General features: G+C 46.0%; 1 protein-coding gene and 1 pseudogene across 1 annotated transcript; both read left to right on the forward strand.

The window, feature by feature from the left end:
- Nucleotides 1-64: 64 nt before the first annotated feature.
- Nucleotides 65-25,459, forward strand: SHPK (sedoheptulokinase). Its single transcript, XM_066363440.1, has 7 exons — nt 65-353; nt 3,104-3,245; nt 13,612-13,795; nt 14,341-14,493; nt 15,814-15,989; nt 20,163-20,363; nt 24,829-25,459. The coding sequence occupies exons 1-7, from the start codon at nt 186-188 to the stop codon at nt 25,239-25,241; spliced, it is 1,437 nt and encodes a 478-aa protein (XP_066219537.1). The 5' UTR covers nt 65-185; the 3' UTR covers nt 25,242-25,459.
- LOC136396233 (U1 spliceosomal RNA) lies at nt 1,267-1,445 on the forward strand (annotated as a pseudogene).
- Nucleotides 25,460-25,643: the final 184 nt, after the last annotated feature.

Genomic DNA, 25,643 nt, shown 5'->3' on the forward strand with positions numbered 1-25,643 from the left:
CTATAGCCTGGCCTGCCGTTTCGGGGTTCCGCCTGCCTCGGCCAATGGGAAGACAACTAGCTTTTACTTTGTGGCTGAAGGCTTGGTTAGCAAGGCTTGGCCTCCGCACCTTGGTCTCTCGTTAACTGTGCTGTGTGTGTGGGAGTGCTCCTTATCCGACGAGACCTACGCGGGTCCCCACGGCCATGGCTGCTCGGTCGGTCACTCTCGGCATCGACCTGGGCACCACGTCTGTGAAGGCGGCCGTGGTGGAGGCTGCGCCCGGCGACCCATCGGGGTTCGTGGTACTGGCCAGCTGTGTCCGGGCAGCGCGGGCCGAAGCGGCGGCCCAGAGCGCGGCGGCCGGGCCCCAGGTGAGGCACTGCCCTGGAGCCGCGCCGCCTCGGGTAGTCTCCTGAAAACCCGTTTCTTTCTCGAGGAGACCGCTCCGACACCCACTTCCTCGGAGAAGGCTCCCTGACTGCTGCAGCCCACCTGACCTCCACTGCCTGCTGCAGCTCCCCTGATGCGATAAGGCCTGGCACCGGTCTCCCCCGTCTCATGGCCTTGCCCATGGTGCTCATCCTGCACAGTTCCTCTCCTTGTGCAGCTCTCCTCCTGACTGCGTCAAGTTCAGGATTCAGTTTATTCCCCAGGGCAGAATTTGGGTTTTCCTCGGGAAATCAGATGCAGAATCAGGCCTAACAGGAGCAGAATGTGGACTGAGAAACTCAGACCCTTGGTCAACAAGTCACCCCCACCCCCAAGTCCCCAAAAGCTGAGACAACTTTGGAGGAAAAAAGGATGGATAGAAAAACAGAAAGACCTTGGAGGAAAGAGTCATTAGAAGAAAATCGGATTGATATTTACATACTAATGGTTTATCTTGTGAAGTTCAGTAGTGCACTCACTACAAGTAGTGTCTTGTGAAAGCAGCAAGATAGAAATGGAGTTTTTTTTTTTTTTTTTTTTTACCACAGTGGGCTCTGTTGTCAATCCTCGGAGCTGGATTTCATCACTTCCCTGAAAAAGATAGCTCTATGTTTAGTTAGTTAACAACAGAATTAATATCAAGGAACTTTAACCATTTTTTTCAGATCTCAGCTTGTTCTCCGAGTTGAAATAGGTAGACTCTATGGCCCCATCTAGCCACAAACCTCCATTTTCTGAGCCAAACACCACTCCCAAGAGCTTTGTTTTCCTAAATTCTTGCCACATATCTGGACTCATTTCTTTAAGGGTTCAGAGTCCGGCTTGCTCAGAAGCATGTCTAAAGATTAAGGTTTCATACTTACCTGGCAGGGGAGATACCATGATCACAAAGGTGGTTTTCCCAGGGTGAGGCTCACTCATTGCACACCGAGTGTGCTGACCCCTGCGATTTCCCCAAATGTGGGAAACTCGACTGCATAATTTGTGGTAGTGGGGGACTGAAAAAAAAAAGATTAAGGTTTCAGTAACACTTTGCTTTTTTTAATTTTTTTTTTTTTACAGAGACAGCCAGAGAGAGGGATAGACAGGGACAGACAGACAGGAACGAAGAGATGAGAAGCATCAATCATTAGTTTTTCATTGCGCGTTGCTACACCTTAGTTGTTCATTGATTGCTTTCTCATATGTGCCTTGACTGGGGGTTACAGCAGACCGAGTAGCCCCTTGCTCGAGCCAGCGACCTTGGGTCCAAGCTAGTGAGCTTTTGCTCAAACCAGATGAGCCCACGCTCAAGCTGGCGACCTTGGGGTCTCGAACCTGGTTCCTCTGCATCCCAGTCTGACGCTCTATCCACTGCGCCACCGCCTGGTCAGGCAACACTTTGCATTTTCATAGAGGCTTTCAAAATTGATTGGGACATCAGGGCATTTCAGAATGATTATATCACTTCATGAACTATGAGATGGAGACAAAGTCAGTTCTGACTGTGAGAGTGAGCAGCAGAGCTGGGATTACAGGGTTGAGGGCTGGGATTTACTCGTTTAGGTCTGTTCTGTTTCCAGGCACGGGAGCAGGATGTGAGTAGAATCATTCAAGCCCTAAACGAGTAAATCCCAGGAAATCCTGTCTGGGTTTAGGCAGTGTCATTTTCCCTTGAAATAGGGCCACTTCTTGAACACTACTTTTCCCTCTTCCCTCAGCATTCAACAGGCTCTTCTATGTTTATAGGCACACCCAGTGCACCACACCTGCCTAACGAGGGGTTTAGGGGAAGCAACTTGGGTCTTCTGATGCCTTTGAGAAATGGCATAAAGCCAGCAAAGTGGGCAGCACTGCTTCTACAAACAATCGAGAATCTAGTATGTACAGACATAATCCCTATCCTGATAAACTCATGGCTTTGTACAGAATGACCTAAAATACAACATGTGTGTTGTGCTTTGGGACAAATAGCATTTCTATAGTTTCATCTACAGCAAGATTTCTCAACTTCAGCACTGTTGATTTTTTGGATAGGGATGATTCTTTGTTGTGGGAGCTATCCTGTGATTTGCAGGGTGTTTAGCAGCATTCCTGACCTCTAACTCACTACATACCAGTAGAACCCTCCTCCCCAGTTGTGACACCCCAAAATATTGCCATATTGCTAAATGTCTCGTAGGGATCAGAAGTCACTGAGGTGAGAACCACTGATCTATAGAAATAGCTCATGGCTCTGTTCTTTCTTCATGACCATACTTCTCAGTTTTAAGTAGTATTGTGTACACCATGGTCAAGCTGGCAGTTATGTGGAAGGTCAGTCTTTTAGGTATTTGCAATGAGGATTTTTGAAGGAAGCCCTGTGACACTTTCTGAGTTATTAATTTTTCCTTTCTGGGCCTCAGTTACCTCATCTGTAAAAAGGGGTGTGAATAGAAGGAGGGTCTTGTGTTTTCCTGTCCTTCCTTGCTAGCTGTACCTTCTTGTGGGGCAGGGCGGTGGAGTGCAGGGCCTGGGCCACTAGCGGAACCTTATCTGTGGCAGTGCCTCACCTTGGCCAACACATTCCTGCTCCACACCCTGAGGGAGGTGGTGGAGAACCTTCAGTTTCACATCCTTCCCCGAGGTCTGTCAGGACGTGACCCCAGTGGAATTAGCTGGGCAGCTGCCACCCAGGAAATCCCTTGCCTTATGTGTCCTGTTCTGTTTCCAGGCGCGGGAGCAGGATGTGAGTAGAATCATCCAAGCCCTAAACGAGTGTCTTGCTGCTCTTCCACGGCAGCAACTGCGGAAAGTCAGTGGCATTGGAGTGTCGGGACAGATGCATGGAGTCCTGTTTTGGAAAACAGGCCAAGGTATGCTGGGCTCCGGGGATGATCACATGCTGTTAACAGTCACTGCAGAATGAGAAAAGTGCTGCTGTGGGCTGTCTGAAGGGTCAGGTTATTCTGCAGTGGATGCAGTGGCTACTGCCTCATATTTTGTGTACATCCTGTCTTGTACAGATTTGTTAATCAGTGAACTGTCCACTTACACATCATTAGCACGTTAGTTAGTAATACAGAGAGGGAGAAGAGTGAGTTCTTCCTGATTCTATGTATGATTCCGAGGAGCAGATTTTCCATAGCTTTCTCTTTATGTGCCTGTCTCAGAGCATCACTGCCGGCAACCAAGAAGTGGTGTGGCTCTAAGAGATGCCAAGAGGAAACTCTTCTGAATGCAGGTATAGTTTTATTGTTAAACATAATCACAGATATCTGTGATTTTTAAATTCCAGGGTATGTCCTTTTTATGGGCTCAGTTGCTAGCTAAGCATTATTTAGTTGGTCATCTTGTATCAGGAGGTCTGCTACAGTGCAAAGGTAAGTGATCTGTTGTGTTTAACCTCCAGGAGGAAAACTAAGCCAATAAAATAGCAATGAGCAATTAACATGCAAGGTGCTAGGCAAAGGATGTTAACCTGCATGAACTCAGTGAACTTTCCCAGCACCTTGTTATGCAGGTTACATACCACCCCCATTATGCAGACGAAGAGTTGAGATTCGGAGAGATTAAAATAATATGCTTGGGGTCATATGGCAACAAGTGGCAACTCTAGCTTTTGACCCATATATATCTGAGTACAGATGCTGAGCTTTAAAGGCCTCTTGGAGGACCGGAGCTACGGAGGGGCACTCTAGCTTAATGAAGGGAGGAACTTTCTAGCAGACTGCCCAAGGAAGAATTAGACTCCCATAGAAAGTTCTGCACTCTGTGTTATGTCAGGCATTGAAACTATTTTTTTAATTATAAAAAATTCTATATTGATTTAAACATATGGAGAATAGTATTGTGAACTGACACACCCATCACCGAGCTTCATAAATACCAATATTTTACTGCAGGTGTTTTAAGCAGAGATGGGTAGCTTTTTCGGGAGGCTGTAGTTAAAGGGATTTGAACATTGGATTCATCCCTTCCTGCCTGGAGAGCCAGTGATTCTGATTCCCTTGGGCCAAGTGAGTGGTGACTTGCTTCTCAGCAGCATGACTGGTATCTAGTGCTGCATCTTTTGATCAGTCCCCAGGATGGGCTTGGTACCCAGAGAAGCCAGTGCAAGGTCCTTCCTTCCTTCCTTCCTTCCTTCCTTCCTTCCTTCCTTCCTTCCTTCCTTCCATCCATCCATCCATCCATCTATCCATCCATCCATCCATCCTATTGTCAGGCTAGCTGGGACCATAGGAGCTGCTTGCCTCCCATCAGTAGCAGGAGCAGAAGGCTGATTACGGTGTTAGAGCTGACCTCTCAGAGGGAGTCTAGGTTGTAAAAGCTTTTTAAACTCCTTAATTTTGCATTAACGAGAATAAATGTCCTTTTAATACTAAAACCCTTTCCAAAGAGGACAGCAGGGATCTAATGATTGTGGTCTCATCATATGCCTTCCCTTCTGCCTGTCTCCCGGATTCTTACAACAACCACACAAGCCATCGCTGTCTTGTTGGAGAGAGCTGCTTAATATTTCATTGAGCCAGCCTGCATGCCTTTTTGTCTTGCTTTCTGTTTCTGGGAAGGAGGAAAGCCACTGTTTGACGATGATGATATCTGCTTAGCAGAATTAGTTGAAGTCAATTTGGGATCAGGTTGTTCTGCTTCTGCTTTTAATGGTGGCTGTAATTCAGTTTGGGTTTAGTACCCACAACATATAAGGCTCTGTGGTGGGCCCCATGGGAGACATAGAAAAGAGTGGATGAAGCCCTTACCTTCCAGGGCACACTCAAGGCAGTCAACATAGACGGGGACCAGCAACCCGAGCAGAGAGCTAAGTGCTTCCAGGAGGGCACAGGTGAGGCAATTGGAGGAGAGGAGTGGAGTGACTAGTGTCTTCTGAGAGGCCTGTGGTTACGACTGTTTCAAAACTCCATTTTCAGGCTCAGTAATAACAGGGGAGAAATGGTGATCATAAAACCAAGCTAAAGGGCATGCGGCAGATTGGGTAGAAAGATTGCTAGTGTATAGTAGACAAAGGACAATTATGGGAACATTTAAAGAACTAATAACAAAGGACAGATGGCCCTGTGGAAAAATGGGCAAAGGATAAGGACAGGCAGTTTCTCGAAGATGAAATGCAAATGGTAATAAGCATACAAAAATGTGTTCAATGTCATTAGTAATTAGAGAAGCTCAGATGAAAACAACAAGAAATCATTTTCTACCTACTAGGATATAAGAAATCAAAGTTTGATAATGTTAAGAGTTGGCAAAGGGCTGGGAAATTGGTTTCTTTAAATACCACTCTTGTGAGTGTCAATCAGTAGAGCTTTTGGAGGGCAAATGGTGGGGCCTATTAAAAATAAGATAGCTTCGCCTGACCAGATGGTGATGCAGTGGATAGAGATCATCAGCTTGGGACACTGAGGACCCAGGTTTGAAACTCCGAGGTCGTTGGCTTGAGTGTAGCTCATCCAGCTTGAGTACGGGCTCACCAGCTTGAGCACGAGAATGCTGACTTGAGTGTGGGATCATAGACATGACCCCATGGTTACTGGCTCAAAGGTTGCTGGCTTGAAGCCCAAAGTTGCTGGCTTGAGCAAGGGGTCACTGGCTCGGCTAGAGGCCCCCCCTTTCCCGTCAAGGCACATATGAGAAATCAATGAATGAACAACTAAGGTGCTGCAACAATGAGTTGATGCTTCTCATCTCTCTCCCTACCTTTTTGTTTGTCCCTGTCTGTCTGTCTCTCTTTCTCTCTCTCTCACTTAAAAAAAAAAAAAGATAGCTTCTACTAAAAGGAAAAAAGAAAATAGCTGCTATGACTTAACAGTGCTACTACTTGGAATCTGTTCAGGAGAAGTACTTTAACACATATGAGCATAAGGAGGCATAATCATGGTCGTTCATGCATCCTTGTTTATAGTAGTGAAAACTGACATTTAATCAGAGGGTTAAATAAATGTTCATGTGATCATGCTGTGGAATGATATACAGTAGTTAAAAAGAATAGGGTATGTTCATGTATACTGACATGAAAAGAACTCTATAACATTCTTGCTGGATGATAAAAAACAACCCCTGGAAAAAGAAATACAATATAGCACTATTTTCTTTTTTTAAATAGACAAAAAACCCCAAAACTCAAACCAACCAAGCCAAACAAAATATCTGTGAGTCTAAAAACTTGTCACCCAGCAAGTGCTGACAGTGACAGGAAGGGGGCTGGGACTTAGGTGGGGAATCGTCAAGCAGGCCTTTTGCTTTTTCTGTAATATTTGAACATTTTATATTGAGAATGCATTTACTTATCACGTGTGTAATTAAAAAAGATTTAAAAATATCAATTCTTTACAAAAGAAGAAAAAGAAGAAAAGAAAAAATGTAACTGTCAAGCCAGATTCTGAAACAGGCTACCTGAATTGAATCCAGGTTTTACCATTTAGGCAACCAAATTTTTAACTTCCTTTTTTCTGCATTTTTCTTACGTGTAAAATGGAGATAATTATCACATCTACAATATGTTTATAAGGCTATTGTGTAGATTAAATGAATTAACATTTTTAAAGTACTTTGAATAATACCTGGTACATGGTAAGAACTTCATATTTGTTTTTTTTTTTTTTCCTGAAGTTGGAAACGGGGAGGCAGTCAGACAGACTCCCGCATGCGCCCCACCGGGATCCACCCGGCATGCCCACCAGGGGCGACGCTCTGCCCATCTTGGGGCATCGCTCTGCTGCAACCAGGGCCATTCTAGCACCTGAGGCAGAGGCCACAGAGCCATCCTCAGCGCCCGGGCCATCTTTGCTCCAATGGAGCCTCGCTGCGGGAGGGGAAGAGAGAGACAGAGAGGAAGGAGAGGGGGAGGGGTGGAGAAGCAGATGGGCACTTCTCCTGTGTGCCCTGGCCGGAAATCAAACCCGGGACTCCCGCACGCCAGGCTGACGCTCCACCACTGAGCCAACCGGCCAGGGCCCATATTTGTTTTATAATACAAAGAAAATAAAAATGATAGTCTAAAACAAATCAAAAGAATTTTGGAAGCTTTTAAAGGGATTGAGGAAAGGCTGTGGAGACCTAGCTTTAGGGCTGGGATAAGAATCCCAGCTTTAGCCTGACCAGGAGGTGGCGCAGTGGATAGAGCGTCGGACTGGGATGCGGAAGGACCTAGGTTCGAGACCTCGAGGTCGCCAGCTTGAGCGCAGGCTCATCTGGCTTGAGCAAAAAGCTCACCAGCTTGGACCCAAGGTCGCTGGCTCGAGCAAGGGGTTACTCGATCTGCTGAAGGCCAATGGTCAAGGCACCTATGAGAAAGCAATCAATGAACAACTAAGGTGACGCAACGAAAAACTGATGATTGATGCTTCTCATCTCTCTCCGTTCCTGTCTGTCTGTCCTTATCTATCCCTCTCTGACTTTCTCTCTGTCCCTGTAAAAAAAAAAAAAAAAAAAAAAGAATCCCAGCTTTAGGTTTAGGTTTAGGCAGAAATATAGTTGTGAGGCAGACTACTCCTAGGAAGAGCCTTCCCCATCCCCCAGGAGAAACATAATGTACTATAGGTGCATGCATCTGTAACAGCCTCTTGTGGGTACTGCTCAGGGATACTAACCAGAGATTGACAAGATTTCGCAGAGCTTCTGCCTAGCTGTTCCATCTATTTGCAACACATGTCCCCAGATGTTCTTATGGCTCACTCCCTTATTCCATTCAGGCCCTCCTCACCTGTCCCCTCAGAGAGGACTTCCTTGATCACTTTCCAACAAGCTATCACTCTATCCCCTTACCTACTCTGTTGTATCTTTTTTCATAGCAGCTAAAACTACCTGGTATTATTTATTTGCTTGCTTATATTCTATATCTCTAAAGTCAGTGACTTTTCCTTGCTCACTGCTGTAATAATCTCAGGGACTAGAACTAGTGCCTAATACATATTAGATACTCAAATATATCATTCAATTATGCATGTATGAGTGAGCGAATAGATGTTTCATAGCTTGAGAGGCAATTAAATCTTTTTTTTAAATTTCTTAAAATTTTTTTTTAATTTATTCATTTTAAAGAGGAGGAGGGAGAGAGAGAGAGAGAGAGAAGGGGGGAGGAGCAGGAAGCATCAACTCTCATAGGTGCCTTGACCAGGCAAGACCAGGGTTTCAAACCAGCGACCTCAGTGTTCCAGGTTGATGCTTTATCCACTGCGCTGCCACAGGTCAGGCCAAAGAGGCTTTTTTTTTTTATTTTAATTTGATTTTATTTTTTAAAAGATTTTATTCATTTTAGGGCGGGGGAGGGAGGAAGCATCAACTCCCATACGTGCCTTGACCAGGCAAGCCCAGTGTTTCAAACCAGCAACCTTAGTATTCCAGGTCGATGCTTTATCTACTGTGCCTCCACAGGTCAGAATTAAATCTTTTTCTTTGGTCCTTAGTGAAAAAATTTATAGGAAAATGTAATGGTTTGGGCTCCCAATTCTAGGGTCTGAGATCAGGCATAACCATGAAGCAGCTTTATGTAGGGCTTTGCCCTGCTTTGCTTCATGGCATCACTGTTCTACAATGGAGGCCAGAGTCTCATCTCCATTTGGAGTGTATTTTTTTTTAGAGAGAGAGAGAGAGAGAGAGAGACAACAGACAGGCAGGGACAGATAGGAAGGGAGACAGATGAGAAGCATCAACTTGTTGTGACACTTTAGTTGTTCATTGATTGCTTTCTAATATGTGCCTTGACCTGCAGGCTCCAGCTGATCCAGTAACCCCTTACTCAAGCTACCGACCTTGGGCTTCAAGCCAACAACCTTAGGCTTTGAGCCAGTGACCTTTGGGCTCAAGTCAGAGACCATGGGTCTATGTTTATAACCCACGCTCAAGCTGGTGAGCCTGCTCAAGCTGGTGAGTCAGCACTCAAGCCAGCAACCTCAGGGTTTAGAACCTGGGTCCTCAGTGTCCCAGGCCAATGCTCTATCCACTGCACCACCACCTGGACCACCACCTGGTCAGGCAGATTTGGAGTATTCTTGATTGCTGTTAAATTTTCTTCACTTACCCTTGTCAGGTAGCTGGTTAGCACATCATTTGAATGTGCCACGGTGGTGGATTCAATCCTGAGTTAGGCACATACAAGAATCAACCAATGAATGTGTAAATAGGTGGAACAAATTGATGTTTCTCTTTCTCCCTTACTTTCTCTCTAAAAAATAAATAAATAAAAATTTAAAAAATTTTCTTGACTGTCAACATTCTTTTTCCACTCTGCTGAAGTAGTTGTATTTATATTGCATGGAGGTGTGAGAAAAGATATGTAATGGGGTATATTCTCTTTCGCAAAGGCTGCTAGAGTTTAGAAGGTAAAAGTTTATTATTGTCATTATCACCACCACTGACATTAATTGGGCACTGACTCTGTGTCAGGTACTGTTCTAAGTGCTTTCCAGGTGTTAACTCATTTAATACATATAACCCTACACACATAGTACACACAGCACACAACCCTAACTCTAACTCTAACTCTAACTCCAACCCTCCCCTTTGCTACTAGCCTGAAAGTAAGGTCAACACATGGGCAGGAAGGAGCACTAGGACCCAGGAAACTGAGTTATAAGTGCCCTCTACTTCTAGACTTATAGATGTAGTTGCCACCAAAATACAGAACTAGCTTGGCTGCTGACTCTTTTCCCCAAGATGGGTTTTAGAGGAATCGTAGGAGAAAAACACAAGGGAAAAGGGAGAAACACCATCAGAAAGCCTGGGTTGATGGGGCTGGTGCGTATGGGTTGATGATTTGGGTTTGGGGCAAGAGGCAGCCAGCCTTGCCTGTGGAAGGGTAAACTGGGAGGGGGAACTGCTGATTCCCTGGCTTGCCATGGCTTTGGGACAAGCAGCGCCTGTCCCCGCACTCACAGAAACTCACAGGTGTCTTCAGGAATAAAATCAAAGCAGGTATTTCTGCCCAAATCCCAGGACTGGTGACTCACAACCTAAGGATGCTCTTAATATTGTTTCTTACCAGGGGGCAGAGGGGAGCCCTGCCCTGAGGAGGTATCTTTCAGTGTGGGGATGACTGGCTTTGGATCCACCCCAGCAGTCCTCCATCCTCCCCAGCCCCTCAGGGCTGACAGGGACGGGGCCTCGCCCATTGCCATTGCCTGACAGTACCCAGTACTCCTAGGGCAAAATGAGCTCACAGGCCAGAGCAAGATGTCATTTTAAGAGCACAACTCTTTCACAAGAAAAACATCAGAAGCAGAACTATTAGAATGGACAGACTAAGAATTTAAAACAAGGCTGACATAATATTAAAGGATATTAAAGGAGGATATTAATGAGGAAACAATAAGAAAAAAACCAAAAAGAACCAAGCAGAAATAGTAGGTATGAAAAATATAGTAGCCTGACCAGGCGGTGGCGCAGTGGATAGAGCGTCGGACTGGGATGCAGAAGAACCCAGGTTCGAGACCCCGAGGTCGCCAACTTGAGCATGGGCTCATCTGGCTTGAGCAAAAACAAAACAAAACAAAACAAAACAAAAACCGCTCACCAGCTTGGACCCAAGGTTGCTGGCTTGAGCAAGGGGTTACTCGGTCTGTTGAAGGCCCACAGTCAAGGCACATATGAGAAAGCAATCAATGAACAACTAAGGTGTCGCAATGAAAAACTGATGATTGATGCTTCTCATCTCTCTCCGTTCCTGTCTGTCTGTCCCTATCTACCCCTCTCTCTGACTCTCTCTCTGTCCCTGTAAAAAAAAAAGAAAAAAAAAAAAGAAGAAAAATATAGTAGTTGAGATAAAGCATGTAATAGATGAGATTAATAGAATAGATTGAACTTCAGAGTGAAGAGGAAAGAGAGAATGAAAGATCAGATTGAGGAAATATCTCAGAAGGAAGAAAGAAAGTATAAAGAAATAGAAAATATAAAGGAAAAGCTTAGAGAGACTGAGGATTCAGAAGCACTGGCATCTGAATAATAGGAGACCCAGAGGGGAAAAAATAAAAGTGGTAGAGGAGGAAATATTTGAAGAATGGAGAAAAATGTTCCATAATTGACAAAATAAAATGTAATGCCCCAGCCTAAAAGCATCCATAGAACGTCAAAGAGGAGAGAGAAGGAAAACTTCAGCTAGATCTATTATAGTGAACTTTCAAGGATTTCAAAGGCAAAGAGAAAGTTCCAAAAGCGTATAGAGTGAAAGATCAGATCCCATATAAAAGACTTAGAAGTAGATTAACATTAATTTTTTTCAACAGCAATATTCTATGTACTTAGAACTATACTCCTGAAACCCATATAGTTTTTATTAACCAATGCCACCCCAAGAAACCATTTTTAAAAAGTCTATGTAAATAGGCAGTGTATTGATGTTTTGGTTATCTACTGCTACTAACGAACTCTGTCCAAACTCAGTGGTTTAAAACAACAACCATTTACTCATATCTTGTAAATATTGTGCCGGGCTCAGCTGACTGATCTTCTTTTCTACATGGAGGTTGATAGAGGTTGTTTGGGAGTATTTATCTGGTGAACAGACTGGTCGGGGGGGGGGGGGGTTGGGATGGCTCTGCTCAGTCAGTGCCTGGTGCCTTGGTGGGGAAGGCTAGAAGGCTGGGCTCAGCTGGGGATGGTTTGCCAGATGCCTACATGTGACTTCTACATAGTCTCTCCAGCGTGGTGACCTCTGGGTAGTGGGACTCCTTACATGACAGCTGGCTTTCCCTGGGTGAGCACTCCAAGAAGCTCTGGTGGGAGCTGTGGAGCTTCTTATACTTAGCATTAGGAGTCCTAGGAGTCCCACTCCTGCCACAGTTGTCTTGGTTAAGCAAGTCACTAAGGCCAGCTCAGATTCCAGGAAAGAGGATTTAGACCAGGGGTCTCAAACTCAACTCAGCATGTGGGCCGCAGAGCAAGATCACAGCCATTCGGCGGGCCGCACTAGGTCTACAAAAGGCGACTGTTACGCAACACTTTTCTCACTGCAGTTGAAAACAAAAAAAAATCAGTACAAGCACAATCGTACATGCAGTTTACTCAGTGTCACAAAACGACCAGAAACTGTAGTTTGCATCACAACTGCTGTTAACTAAGCTAATATCTAGCTAGGATGCTAGAGAAATGAAAAATACAAGTAGGCCCCTAGGCTTACTTAATTTTATCCAAAATATTTTGAACTTCGTGGATTAGTCTGCGGGCCGCACAAAATTGTTCGGCGGGCCGCATGCGGCCCGCGGGCCGCAAGTTTGAGACCCCTGATTTAGACTCTACCTCTTAATGGGAGGAGTAGTAAGTAATCTACATACTATATAAATCTACAGATACTGGTTTTAAGCAATGAAGAAAAGGAACTTAGAACCTAGAATATTGTTAACTGATCAGGCTGTCATTTAAAGGTGAGAAAATGAAAAAACATTCAGAGACAATAGGCTTTCAAACACTTTTTCACAGAAAGACATGGAAAAGTTGTGTGGGTGAAATATTTTAACAACAGAAAAAATCCAGAAAATATTTCAAGGATAAATGAAGTAAAGATGACTAGATTTTTTAGTACAATTTGGTGTCTAAAAATCAATAAGCCCTGGCCAGGTTGGCTCAGTGGTAGAGCGTTGGCCTGGCTTGTGGATGTCCCGGGTTCAATTCCTGGTCAGGGCACACAGGAGAAGCGACCATCTGCTTCTTGTCCCCTCCCTCTCCCCTTCTCTCTCTCTCTCTCTCTTTCTTCCTCTCCCACAGCCATGGCTTGATTGGTTCGAGCGAGTTGGCCTTGGGTGCTGAGGATGGCTCTCTATCGGGGCACATGCGGGAGTCTGTGTTTCTGCGTTCCTTCCTCTGACTAAAAAAAAAAAAAAAATCAATTAGCTAAGACCAAAGGAAAAGAGAGAATATATCCATAGTCATCCAGAGTCAAGTCTAGATAAATCTTTATGAGGAGGGTTGGAAAGACAGAGTTTAGGGGACTTGAGAGTGTGCTACACTTCTTATTAGGAGAGGGGAGTCATATCAATGTTAAAAAATGAATAAAAAGGAACATAGAAGAAGTGGGACAAATGGAGGGAGTAAGTGACTTGCCCAGGGTCCCATGGCTGTTAGTGGTAGAGCCAGGCACTAAATCCAGGAGCTCAGATAATAGAACCCGTGTGTATGAGTAAAGCTATATCACGGGTTATGAGGACTGTGCTGGGACCTCACTGGAAGAGCAGTCCTAAGGATGTGCTGTTGCTGCTCAGTTGCTTTTTCCTCTGATTTTGGTAATCTCCTTTGTTCCAGGCTGTGAATGGACAGAGGGAGGTGCTCTCCCTGTGTTTGAGCCCAGAGCTGTGAGCCACCTGATCACATGGCAGGATGGCCGATGTAGCAGCGGGTTCCTGGCTTCTCTGCCTCAGCCAGAGTCCCATCTCAACGTAGCCACGGGGTTCGGCTGTGCAACCATCTTCTGGCTTATGAAAAATAGGTACAGACACCTGTTCTCTGAATTGGGTGCTACATTTCCAGGGGAATGAGAGTGGCCAGGAGGCTGCGCCTCGAGCCAGTCAGCATCCTTCAGATGCTGGGTCGTCCCCGAGTGAGTGTGACCCTGTGCAGGTTGTGGGCACAAGACCTAGACTTGGTCTAGAATCACTTCATTTCCCAGAGGACTCTCTATTGGCTATCCTGTTCTAACCCAGAGGGGAAATAAGGGGGCTAGAGAGAGAGGATAAGGGACTTGTCGAGGGTCACATGGTTAGTTCATGGTGGGGTCAGGACTCTGGGAACGGCTGATGTCCTGCTTTCTAAGGCAGGATGAGTCCTCCTCTGAGTCCCCTCCCCTAAAGACAGCTTTGCTTGGAGCATCTGGGAGGGCCACACCACAGGAGATGCATCTAGGGGAGCCACACATCTGCGGTTCTGGTTGCCACCCAGCTGTGCCATGCCAGCCCACACTGCCCGCAGCTGGGCGCAGCACATGCTTTTACATCACTGTGAGACCGTGTTGAATTGTTTCTGGTATGAAAACAGCCCAGAGTTCCTGAAGTCCTATGATGCAGCTGGTACCATCCACGACTATGTGGTTGCCATGCTGTGTAACTTGCCAAGAGCCCTGATGTCTGACCAGAATGCTGCTAGCTGGGGATATTTCAACAGCCAGAGCCAAAGCTGGAACTTGGAGATGTGAGTATGACCTTGTAGGCTGGCTCCAGCTGGGGCAGCACCTCCAGGGAGAGCTTCACTGGGGGCTTTCCTGTTTGGGAATAGCAGGGGATTCCAAGAGGTCAGGAATCAGGTTCCAATGACTCCCAGCTTGTTCCAGGGCCTGGACAAGGGTGGCCCTGGTGGTAAGTGAAGCCCTTGGGGAGGGATGTCACCTCCCAAACCATGCTGTCTTGCTTCTCCATGGTCACCCAGACCTTGGGTGGGCTCCCCAATTCTGTGTGACCTGATCTAGCCTATAGGTTTCAAAGAGCAGCTTTGACTCTGTAATATATACATACTTTACAGTAAGGTTAAGAAGTGGAAGTAGTAGGTGCGAGGGATGCCTTTTAAGTTCTGCTTAAACAATCATTTGCCTTTTCAGGTCCAGAAGTCCAGTGCCCTATAAGTTCGCTTCCTTCAGGGCCCCAATTCTGGGCTTTGTAATAAAACAAAAAGCACCTGGTAGTTCAGGTAAAGGACTTTCTAGCATGTTTTATAAACGTGACAGCCCCGTGTTCACTAACCCCGAGTGATGAATGCATTTGGTGTTCAGGAGAGGGCCGGTGGGCTTGACTTGGGTTTGGTCTGTGCTAACTAACTGTGAGTTTGCATGGAAACTCCCTTTGCAGGGTATTTGTGTCCCCTTCAGATGCAGGGGCGGATGCCAGTGCTGTCTGGCTCTTAGCCAAATTTTACTGATCATCTCTGCTTAAAATGATTGTTTTTTTCCCCTAAAGGCCAATCTCAAGTGTTTGAAAGCCAGTATTCACTCTTAAGAATCCTACCCTATTTCTCATGGTCTTAAAAAAGCCAAAGAGACCCCTGTGGGAACACTGACTTCTACCCTCCCCTCTCCTCCTTGTATCCTGTAGTGCTTTTCTTTGCTATGTTTCCCAGAAACAATAAAAAACAGAAAACCATTCCCGGCCAGGGCACACAGGAGAAGCGCCCATCTGCTTCTCCACCCCTCCCCCTCTCCTTCGTCTCTTCTCTCTCTTACCCTCCCGCAGCCAGGGCTCCATTGGAGCAAAGTTGGCCCGGGCGCTGAGGATGGCTCTATGGCCTCTGCCTCAGGTGCTGAATGGCTCTGGTTGCAACAGAGCAACGCCCCAGATGGGCGGAGCATCGCCCCCTGGTGGGCATGCCGGGTGGATCCCGGTCGGGCGCATGCGGGAGTCTGTCTGACTGCCTCCCCGTTTCCAACTTCAGAAAAAAAACAAAAACAAACAAACAAAAAAAACAAACAAAAAAACAGAAAACCAGGCACTGGGTAATACACTGTCCACTTTTGGTTTACAGACTGAGGGCCTCTGGCTTTCCCGTCCACCTGCTTCCCGACATCGCAGAGCCCGCCAGTGTGGCTGGCAGAACCTCCCATGCTTGGTTTGACATCCCAAAGGGGACACAGGTGGGCGTGGCCTTGGGTGACTTACAGGCCTCTGTCTATTCCTGTATGGCCCAAAGGACAGATGCAGGTAAGTCTTTTGTTTTCTCCTCAGACTTCTGCACACATACTTGGAAGCCTTAGCATCCTGTCCTTTGTTATTCTGTAAACATGTAAAATGCTTCCCTCCCTGCAGGTGAGTTTACAATCCTGCAGGGCCAGTTCTGTTCTTGATCAAATCCTGTGCCTTTCCTCTCAAGGGCCACCTGAGGGAAACAACTCTCTGTGGTTGGCTTGTTTCTGTGTAACTCCGTGACCAAGAAAATATTGAATAGATTAGTAGAATAGGGTTTTTGTTATTGTGTGTTTGTCAATAAAAGTTTCTTCAAAAAAATCTAGTTTTTAATCTCACCCCAGTGGGGTGGAGGGAGCCGTGTAGGGCAGGGGTTGGCAAACTTACTCTGCAAAGGGCCGGACTGGAAACATTTTAGGCTTCAAGGGCCATATGGTTTCTGTCATAACTATTTAACTCTGCTGTTGGAGTGTGGAAGCAGCCATAGCCATTCAGAAAAACTATATAGACACCAAGATGTGAATTTCATATAATTTTCATTTATCATGAAATATTCTTCTCCTTTTGATTTCTTTTCAACCATTTGAAAATATAAGAACATGCTACTGGGATTGGAAAGCAATGCGACCCCTTTGGAAAACAGTCTGGCAGGTCCTCAAAAGTTAAACAGGGAGTTACCATATGACCCAGCAATTCTGCTCCTAAATGTATGCCCATCAGACAGAATACACATGTTCACACAGACCTTGTACATGAATGTTACCAGCAGCATTATTTATACTAACCCCAAAGTGGAAACAACCAAAATGCCCATCAACTGATAAACGGATTAAAAAAATGTGGTGTGTCCACACAGCTAAAATGCTACAACATGTGAGTGAAAGTGAAAGGAATGAAAAGAAGCTTGTCACAGAGGCCTCATATCATATGATTCCATTCCTATGAAGTGTCCAGACTAGACAAATCCATAGAGACAGAAAGTACATCAATATTTTCCAGGGGTTAGAGGGAGGGGGTGATTGCTAACAGGTCTGGGGTTTCTTTTTGGAGTAATGAAAATGATCTGAAATTAGATTGTGGTGATAGTTCTATAACTCTGTGAGTATTCTAAAACTCCCTGAATTGAGCACTTTAAAGGGGTACACTTTGTGGTGAATTTATATGAATTACATCTCAATAAAGTTATTACAAAAAGAGTTAAAGCTGTTCTTATCTCTTGAGCCATACCAAAACAGATGGTGTCACCTGTGAGCTGTTATCTGTCCACCCCTGGGCTAGGGTAGAATTTGGGCCTGCCTGCCTGAGCAGGCTGGTAACAGGATGTGTGTTTCAGTTGATCCTGTGACAGCCTGGCAGAGCTAGTCCACTTTGGGAGCCCCTCCTTGTTACCAGGGGGGACAGAGAATTCCTTCATCTTATCCAAGTTCTCTTAGTCATCACATCTTTTTTCCTCCATCAGTTAGAATGATCACAATTCAACTCTGAGTTTAAAAATTCTGACCAGCACTATACTCTGTGTAGTAGTTTATTCGTTTTTCATTACATTCTTAAGAAATAATTTTAAGAGACTGGTTTTGTTTTGTTTTTGGTAATAATTCCTGTTAATTCAAAATTAGCTGAGTCAGAGAGGTAAAATTCTGTCAATTTACTTTGCACATATATGTGATAAAATCATTTAAGGTAAAAAAAAGTTCTTTTTCTCCCAAAGTTTCAACTAAAATCAGTGGTGCAGGAAAACATGCTAAGTTTATGCTGTGACTTTTGATTTTCCCAGTACACTGTCTCTCTCCTTATTCATCTAGAGCAGGGGTCCCCAAACTACGGCCCGCGGGCCACAGGTGGCCCCCTGAGGCCATTTATCTGGCCCCACCACACTTCCAGAAGGGGCAACTCTTTCATTGGTGGTCAGTGAGAGGAGCACAGGCTAGAGTACTGTATGTGGTGGGTACTACTTCCAGTGATGCAGGATGCATGTATCATAGCTCCGGAAGCATGTCATATCACTTGTTACGGTTAGCAGTGACAAATATGGAACTGGACATTGACCATCTCATTAGCCAAAAGCAGGCCCATAGTTCCCATTGAAATACTGGTCAGGCCTGACCAGGCGGTGGCGCAGAGGATAGAGCGTCGGACTGGGAAGCCGAGGACCCAGGTTCGGGAAGCCAAGGACCCAGGTTCGAGACCCTGAGGTTGCCAGCTTGAGTGTGGGCTCATTTGGTTTGAGCAAAGCTCACAAGCTTAGACCCAAGGTTGCTGGCTTAAGCAAGGGGTCACTCGGTCTGCTGAAGGCCCGCGGTCAAGGCACATGTGAGAAAGCAATCAATGAACAACTAAGGTGTTGCAATGCGCGAGAAACTAATGATTGATGCTTCTCATCTCTCCATTCCTGTCTGTCTGTCCCTGTCTATCCCTCTCTTTGACTCTCTCTCTGTCTCTGTAAAAAACAAACAAACAAAAAAAACTTAAAAAAAAAAAAAAGAAATACTGGTCAGTTTGTTGATTTAAATTTACTTGTTCTTTATTTTAAATATTGTATTTGTTCCCATTTTGTTTTTTTACTTTAAAATAAGATCTGTGCAGTGTGCATAGAGATTTGTTCTTAGTTTTTTTTTATAGTCCGGCCCTCCAACAGTCTGAGGGACAGTGAACTGGCCCCTTGTGTAAAAAGTTTGGGGACCCCTGACTAGAGGTAGGAATATCAGGGAACTCTGTGGGCTGTGGAGTCCAGCCCTGAGGCCTGGGTTGGAGTTTCAGCCACTCTAGTTTCCATCTGGTGTGCCCTTGGGCAGGCCGCTTTTTCTTCCTGAGCCCTTGTCACCGTCCACAGTGAGGGTGACGATGCCTTTCTCGTGGGGCAGTTGTGATGCACTGGGAGGGTGCCAATAAAGGCCTGGTTCTTTCCTCCTACCTGGTGGTTTTCAAATATTGGGCTGTTCATTCCACAGAGGGCTGTCCTTGTCTGGGTATAAATGTGCTTTCTGTGTGGCTCATCAAAGGGGAAGGTGAGATTTTGGCTCCCTCTTCACTGAGTGGGCTGTGGTCTCTGGTTCCAGTCTGGGGCTGCAGGCCTGGGCTCAGCTATGCCACGTCTGTGGGCAAGATTGGTTGGCCCTCATCACTGACATCTCCTCTGGAGGGCACAGTGCTTCCGGTTTATAGTAATGGCGAAAGGCTTGATGGCAGAAAGTAAACGTTATTGGCTTTCTGAGATTTATTTTTGCTTTCCTTGCTCCTGACACCCTAGTAAGTATGAAAACTGAATGCCGACCTCTGTTAGTTTGGCCTTGAACAGATGGAGAAGAACAGATTTCTTGGTCAGGTCTTGTGAGAAATGAAGAGACTCCTGGAACGGTCAGCATGCCCTGGCCTTGATCTAGAGGAGAAGATTGCCTCCTCTCTGCTGGGTCTGGGAATTCTCCCACTGCTCGTGGGGGAGGTGAAGAAAAATACCTTGGAAATAAGAAGGAAGTAGAACATGCTGGAAATGAATGAGACCTCTGCCGAGAATAAAACACTTGGCTGAAGTCTTACTCTCTGTAAATAGTTGTCCACTGCTGTGTAACAAATCACCCCAATATTTAGTCATCTAAAGATGTCAAACATTTACTATCTCACACAGTTTCTTTTTGTGTGTTTGTGTGCCTGAGTTTGAAATTTATTTTGTAAATATCTTTTAAAATAGATGAAATAGTTTTTGAGAGCCTCAGGAATGTCAGTGTGGCTGGACAGTGTGGCTCAGGGTCCTTCATAAGATTGCAATGAAGCTGTTGGTGAGCTGGGACTACCCTTATATGAAGGCTGGACCAGGCCTGGAGGGTCTACTTCTCAGCTCCCTCGTGTGGCTGTTGGCAGGGGGCCTCAGCTCCGAGCCACACGGGCCTCTCCATACTGCTGCTCACAACACTACCTGCCTTCACCAGAGCACGTGACCCAAGGCAGAGCTGCAGTGCTTGTTTGTGACCTCCAAAGTCACACACTGTCACTTCTGCTTTATTCTTTCACCAGAAGCAAGTCACTGAGTCCAGCCCCCACTCATGGGGAGGGGAATTGGGCTCTACCTCCTGAAAGAAAGATGTCAGAGAGTTTTTGGACATAGTTTAAAAACCAGCACACTCTCCCTGCCCTATTGTGACTTGTAACCTTCGAGTTACCACAATAGACCTAACCTTTGCTTTTCTCGGACCCCAGTTCTCAACATCAGCACTTCGGTTCAGTTGGCAGCCTCCATGCCTTCAGGATTCCAGCCAGCGCAAACCCCAGACCCTGCAGCTCCGGTTGCCTACTTCCCGTACTTCAACAGGACCTACCTGGCAGTGGCAGCATCACTCAACGGGGGCAATGTGCTGGCCACGTTTGTCCACATGCTGGTCCATTGGGTGGCAGATCTAGGTAAGATGTGGCCCGCACAGTGGTGTCTTCTCCATTTGTTCTTTCATGGTGGCAGTGTCTTGATGCTGAATGTGCTGTTGAAGCTTCTAGATTCATGTCTCCGACCCAGCCAGGTTCTAGAACTTCTTTTTTTCCCTTACGAATCTGAGCTTCTAGCTTTCTTCTCATCTTCTGAGCTGCCCTCACCTACTCTCTCTTTTCAAGGGGAACCTTCTCTCCTGACCCTGACTGTGGAGTATCGTAATATTCTCCCAGTTTTCCCCTGCCCCACTTACTGTCTTACTTTCCTTGTCACTGAGCCCCTGGGTCCGTTGCATTTGAGGTTTTCCTTCTGGTGACTACAGACAGTGGAAAATAAAAGGCTCAAGTATGAATGAGTAAAAAACTGGAACTTTTACAATATTATAAACTTTTACAATATTATAAAATCCTCACAGCCCTTAGTCCCGACTCCCTTTGTTAGAAGGAGCCCTGAGATTCTGATGTCCTCTGGCTCTCTCCTCTAATTTTCAGGGTAGAGTTGCTCAGGCCTTCTTCTGCTCTGCATTTACAGGGAAACACGAAACCTCCTTCTTCCAAAGAGGTTCCCTTTCTAAGCACTGAAGGTAGAAATGATTTCTGGTCTAGGGAAATGGTGTTCATCAGATTCATTGGTTACCAGTAGGTACTCCACATCAGGTTATTCCAAGAAAGATCCAGCCCAGTCACAAGGCGAGGCACCGGCAGCAGGGAGCACATGGGAAGCTCTGACGCTCAGTCATGCAGACAAGTGTTGCTGACTCATGTGGGTCTTTTCAGGCTGGCTAGGGAGGTCAGGATTGGGAGGGAGTTCTGCCCCCATAGCTGAGGTCTGCTCGAGAATGCTTCATTTAAATAGCAGAACTTTATATTTTCAATTTATTGATTTGAGAGAGAGAGGGAGGAATGGAGAGAGAGAGAGAGACATCTATTTGTTGTTCCACTTATTTATGCATTCATTGGTTCATTCTTGTATATGCCCTGACCAGGGATGGAACCTGAAACCTTGGCCTATCAGGTAGGTACTCTAACCAACTGAGCTATCCAGCCAGGGCTTAAATAACAGAACTTTGATTTTGTTTTATCTTGCATCAGAAGAGGTTTCCAAGATGGGGAACCAGGTATCAGAATGTTCAGGCAAGCGCATTATCTAGATACTGGTTTAACTGGCATGGGTCTCTCAGTTGTTGACCGACTTGGCCAGTGTCTCTCTTTAGACGGCAGTGACTTTTCCTCACCCCTGAAAAGTACTGAAAGTAAGATCCTTAAACAGTTTTTTTTTTTTTGCATTTTCTTGGTTCTTATTTTAAGGAAACTAAAGAGTGTTTTGAAGGTTACTATTTTGTGTAACTTAACCTTTTATGAAATTTCTACAGTTCTGTCATTTTATTGAAAAAACATATAATTGCAAATACAATAAAATTTACTTAGGTAAAAGACGCATTTATTAATCAGAAATGGGAACATTAAAGCATAAAGTACAAAAATAAGACTCTTGCTATTCGGAATACTCTGAATTTGCATTATCTTGCAGAGGCTGGAAACTAGGGAGTTCTACACTCATGTGGTAGTTGAGCAGGGACTCTGGAGTTGGGTGGCCTGGGTTTGAATCTCAGCTCTGCCACCTCCTGTGTGCCTTTGGGAAGGTTACTTAACTCCTTTGTGCTTTACTTCCTTTATCTGAAAATGGAGATCATCCTAGTACCTATCTCAAAGGACTGTGAGCATTGAATTAATATTGTGAAGCACTTAAAACAGTGTCTGGCCCATAGTAAGTATGATCTAGTACTCGTTAAAAAAGGATAGTGTGGTGGGTGCAACCCAGGAAAGCAGCCCTGGTTTCTAGCTCTGTCCCCAAGTCATTATGTGGCCAAGTCTCTTCCCTTCTGTGTTTGTGTTTGCTCAGCTCCAATGTTCTGTGGTTCTAATCCAATGGTGTGGACAGTTGGCAGCAGTTGGCAGCTCACAGCAGTTGACCTCAGCAGTAGATGTGGGTGAGGTGGTGAGCCATGGGACACAGAAACAGTGAGCAGCGGATCTCTCAGGCCTCCAGCCGGTGCACATCTTCCTCCAGGTGTTCCTCAAGGCCTGCTGTGGCCCAAGTGTTTCCTGGGAGGGAGAACACTTTAACATTTTCTTAAATGTTTTTGAGTTTTTATTAAGGAAACACAAACACATCATCATTATTTTTAAACTGTAGATTTTATTTGTATTTCAATGGTTTTTCTACTAATGTCCTTTTTCTGTTCTGGGATTCAATCCAAGATACCACACTGCATTTAGTCATTGTCTCTCCACCGTCTCTGTCTTCTGTTGGATTGATCTGTTTTTTCCCTATTTCCCATCCCCTTTTCCCCCATTAGTTGATGTCTTTACATTTATATCTATTCTTTTAGAAGTTTCCAACATGCTATGTTTCTTAGGATTTGGAGAGAGACTCACTCTCTTTTTTTTTTTTAACAGAGACAGAGTGAGAGTCAGAGAGAGAGATAGATAGGGACAGACAGACAGGAATGGAGAAAGATGAGAAGCATCAATCATCAGTTTTTCATTGTGGCACTTGATTGTTTTCTCATATGTGCCTTGACCAGGGGGCTACAGCAGACCGAGTAACCCCTTGCTCAAGCCAGCGACCTTGGGTCTAAGCTGGTGAGCTTTGCTCAAATCACATGAGCCCATGCTCAAGCTGGTGACCTCGGGGTCTCGAACCTGGGTCCTCTGCATTCCAGTCTGAAGCTCTATCCACTGCGCCACTGCCTGGTCAGGCTGAGACTCACTCTTTTTTTTTAAAGATTTCATTTATTGATTTTAGCGAAATGAGAGGGAAAGGCTTGGGGTGGGGGCAAGCGGGAAGCATCAATCATAGTTGCTTCTCATATGTGCCCTGACTGGGCCAGCCCGAGGTTTCGAACCAGTGACCTCAGCATTCCAGGTTATTCCACTGTGCCACTACAGGCCAGGCGAGTCTCATTCTTATGTATTGCTGTGTGGTGTAAATTGGTACAACTTCTAAGGGAAGAATGTCACATGCATATCCAGGGACTCAGTCCTGCAGATGTATATAGTTGTACACAGGTAACTAAGTTATCCACCAACCACCTGATTTTTCTGATATTTTAGTAAAATTTCTAGAGAAAAGATATACATTATTCAACAGAGTTTAACCAGACTCCTGCTGATCAAATTTTGACTCTGATATTTAAATTACTTCTCTCTATTTCATGTATAGTTGAGTCTGTATAGGTTAAATGTGCTGATGCTGAGACTTCACAGTGACTCCAGGTTGGTGGTTCTTAGTGCTAGCTGCACACTGGAAATACTGTGGAGTTTTAAAAACACTGTTGATGTTCTAGTCCCACCTGCAGAGATGCTGATTATTTGGTTTGGAATCGGGATTGGGGTGGGGCCTGAGCAGGGCATTTTATAAAGGTGCTGCAGGTGGTTCTGATGTCCTCAGGTATGGTAGCACTGATCTAGAACCTTCTCCTCAAAAAGTGTGGTCCTCTGCCTGACCAGATGGTGGCGAAGTGCATAGAGCATCGGCCTGTGATGCTGAGGACCCAGGTTCGAAACCCCGAGGTTGCCAGCCTGAGTATGGGGTCATTGGCTTGAGCGTGTGATCGTGGACATGACCCCATGGTCACTGGCTTGATCCCAGAGGTGGCTGGATTGAAGCTTAAGGTCGCTGGCTTGAGCCCAAGGTCACTGGCGTGAGCAAGGGGTCCCTGGCTCAGCTGGAGCCCCCCTGTCAAGGCACATATGAGAAAGCAATCAATGAACAACTAAGATGCCACAACTATGAGTTGATGCTTCTCATCTCTCTCCCTTCCTGTCTTTTTGTACCTATCTGTCCCTCTCTCTTTCTCTCTCTCACAGAAAACCAAACAAAAAAACCCAGTATGGTCCTTAGGCTAGCAGTACAGGTTTCTTCAAGGAGCTGATAACAAATGTAGAATCTCAGGGCCCGCCCCAGGCGTGCAGGATCAGAAGCTGCATTTTAATAAGATTTCTAAAGTGATTGCTATGTATATTCAAATGTGGGAAGCACTGGTCTAGACTGGTGGTTCTCAGCTTCTGTGAGGGGATGGACCATAATCAGCCCTGTGGTCCTGGGATTTCTGTGACACTGTTAATAAGTCTAGTAGTAGCCATGATGGTACTTATTGATCAGCATATGCATTATGGCCCCCTAGGGACCAAGGGTCCCATCGCTGTGGGATGGTTAGGGCTCACATTTACATGCCCTCTTCCTGAAGTCTAGGCTGGCGTCTGCAGTGAGAGAACTGGCTGAGATCTGGGGCAGAGCATAGCTGGCCAGATTGTTTGAGTCCCTGAGTTGGAAGCAGCCAGCTACAGTGAGAAGCCCTGCCCTCAGGGAATTCTATACTGTCTCATCCTGCAGCAAGGGGGTACATGAACTCACACAGGTCTTCTCTGTTCCTGGCAGGACTGGAAGTTGAAGAATCCACTGTGTATTCACGCATGATTCAGGCAGCTGATCAGCAGAGAGACACCTGCCTAACCATCACTCCAACAGTGTTGGGCGAGAGGCACCTGCCAGACCAGCTGGCCTCAGTGACCAGAATCTCCTCCTCTGACCTCTCCCTGGGGCACGTGACCCGGGCCCTGTGCCGAGGCATTGTTCAGAACCTGCACTCGATGCTTCCGTTTCAGCAGCTCAAAGAATGGGGCGTGGAGCGGGTGGTCAGCAGTGGAAGTGCGCTGTCCAAGAACAAGGTGCTGAAGGAGGAGGTGCAGCGGGCTTTCCCTTTCCCAGTGTCCTTTGGGCAGGATGTGGATGCGGCTATGGGGGCAGCGCTGGTCATGCTCCAGAGAAACCTCAACCAGAAGGAGTCTTAGCACACTCTTTGGTCAAAGGACTGTTGCAAATTTTATCTACTATTCCTGACATGATCTTGGGGTCATCCTTTTCCTGGACAGCTCTGTGGGTGGCTTTTAAACAATGGTTATTCTCGGCCCTGGCTGGTTGGCTCAGCGGTGGAGCGTCGGCCTGGCGTGAGGGGGACCCGGGTTCGATTCCCGGCCGGGGCACACGGGAGAGGCGCCCATTTGCTTCTCCACCCCCCCCCCTTCCTCTCTGTCTCTCTCTTCCCCTCCCGCAGCCAGGGCTCCATTGGAGCAAGGGTGACCTGGGCACTGGGGATGGCTCCTTGGCCTCTGCCCCAGGCGCTGGAGTGGCTCTGGTCGCGGCGGAGCGATGCCCTGGAGGGGCAGAGCGTCGCCCCCTGGTGGGCGGAGCGT

Source organism: Saccopteryx leptura, chromosome 2, assembly GCF_036850995.1.
Source record: "Saccopteryx leptura isolate mSacLep1 chromosome 2, mSacLep1_pri_phased_curated, whole genome shotgun sequence".
NCBI lineage: Eukaryota > Metazoa > Chordata > Mammalia > Chiroptera > Emballonuridae > Saccopteryx > Saccopteryx leptura.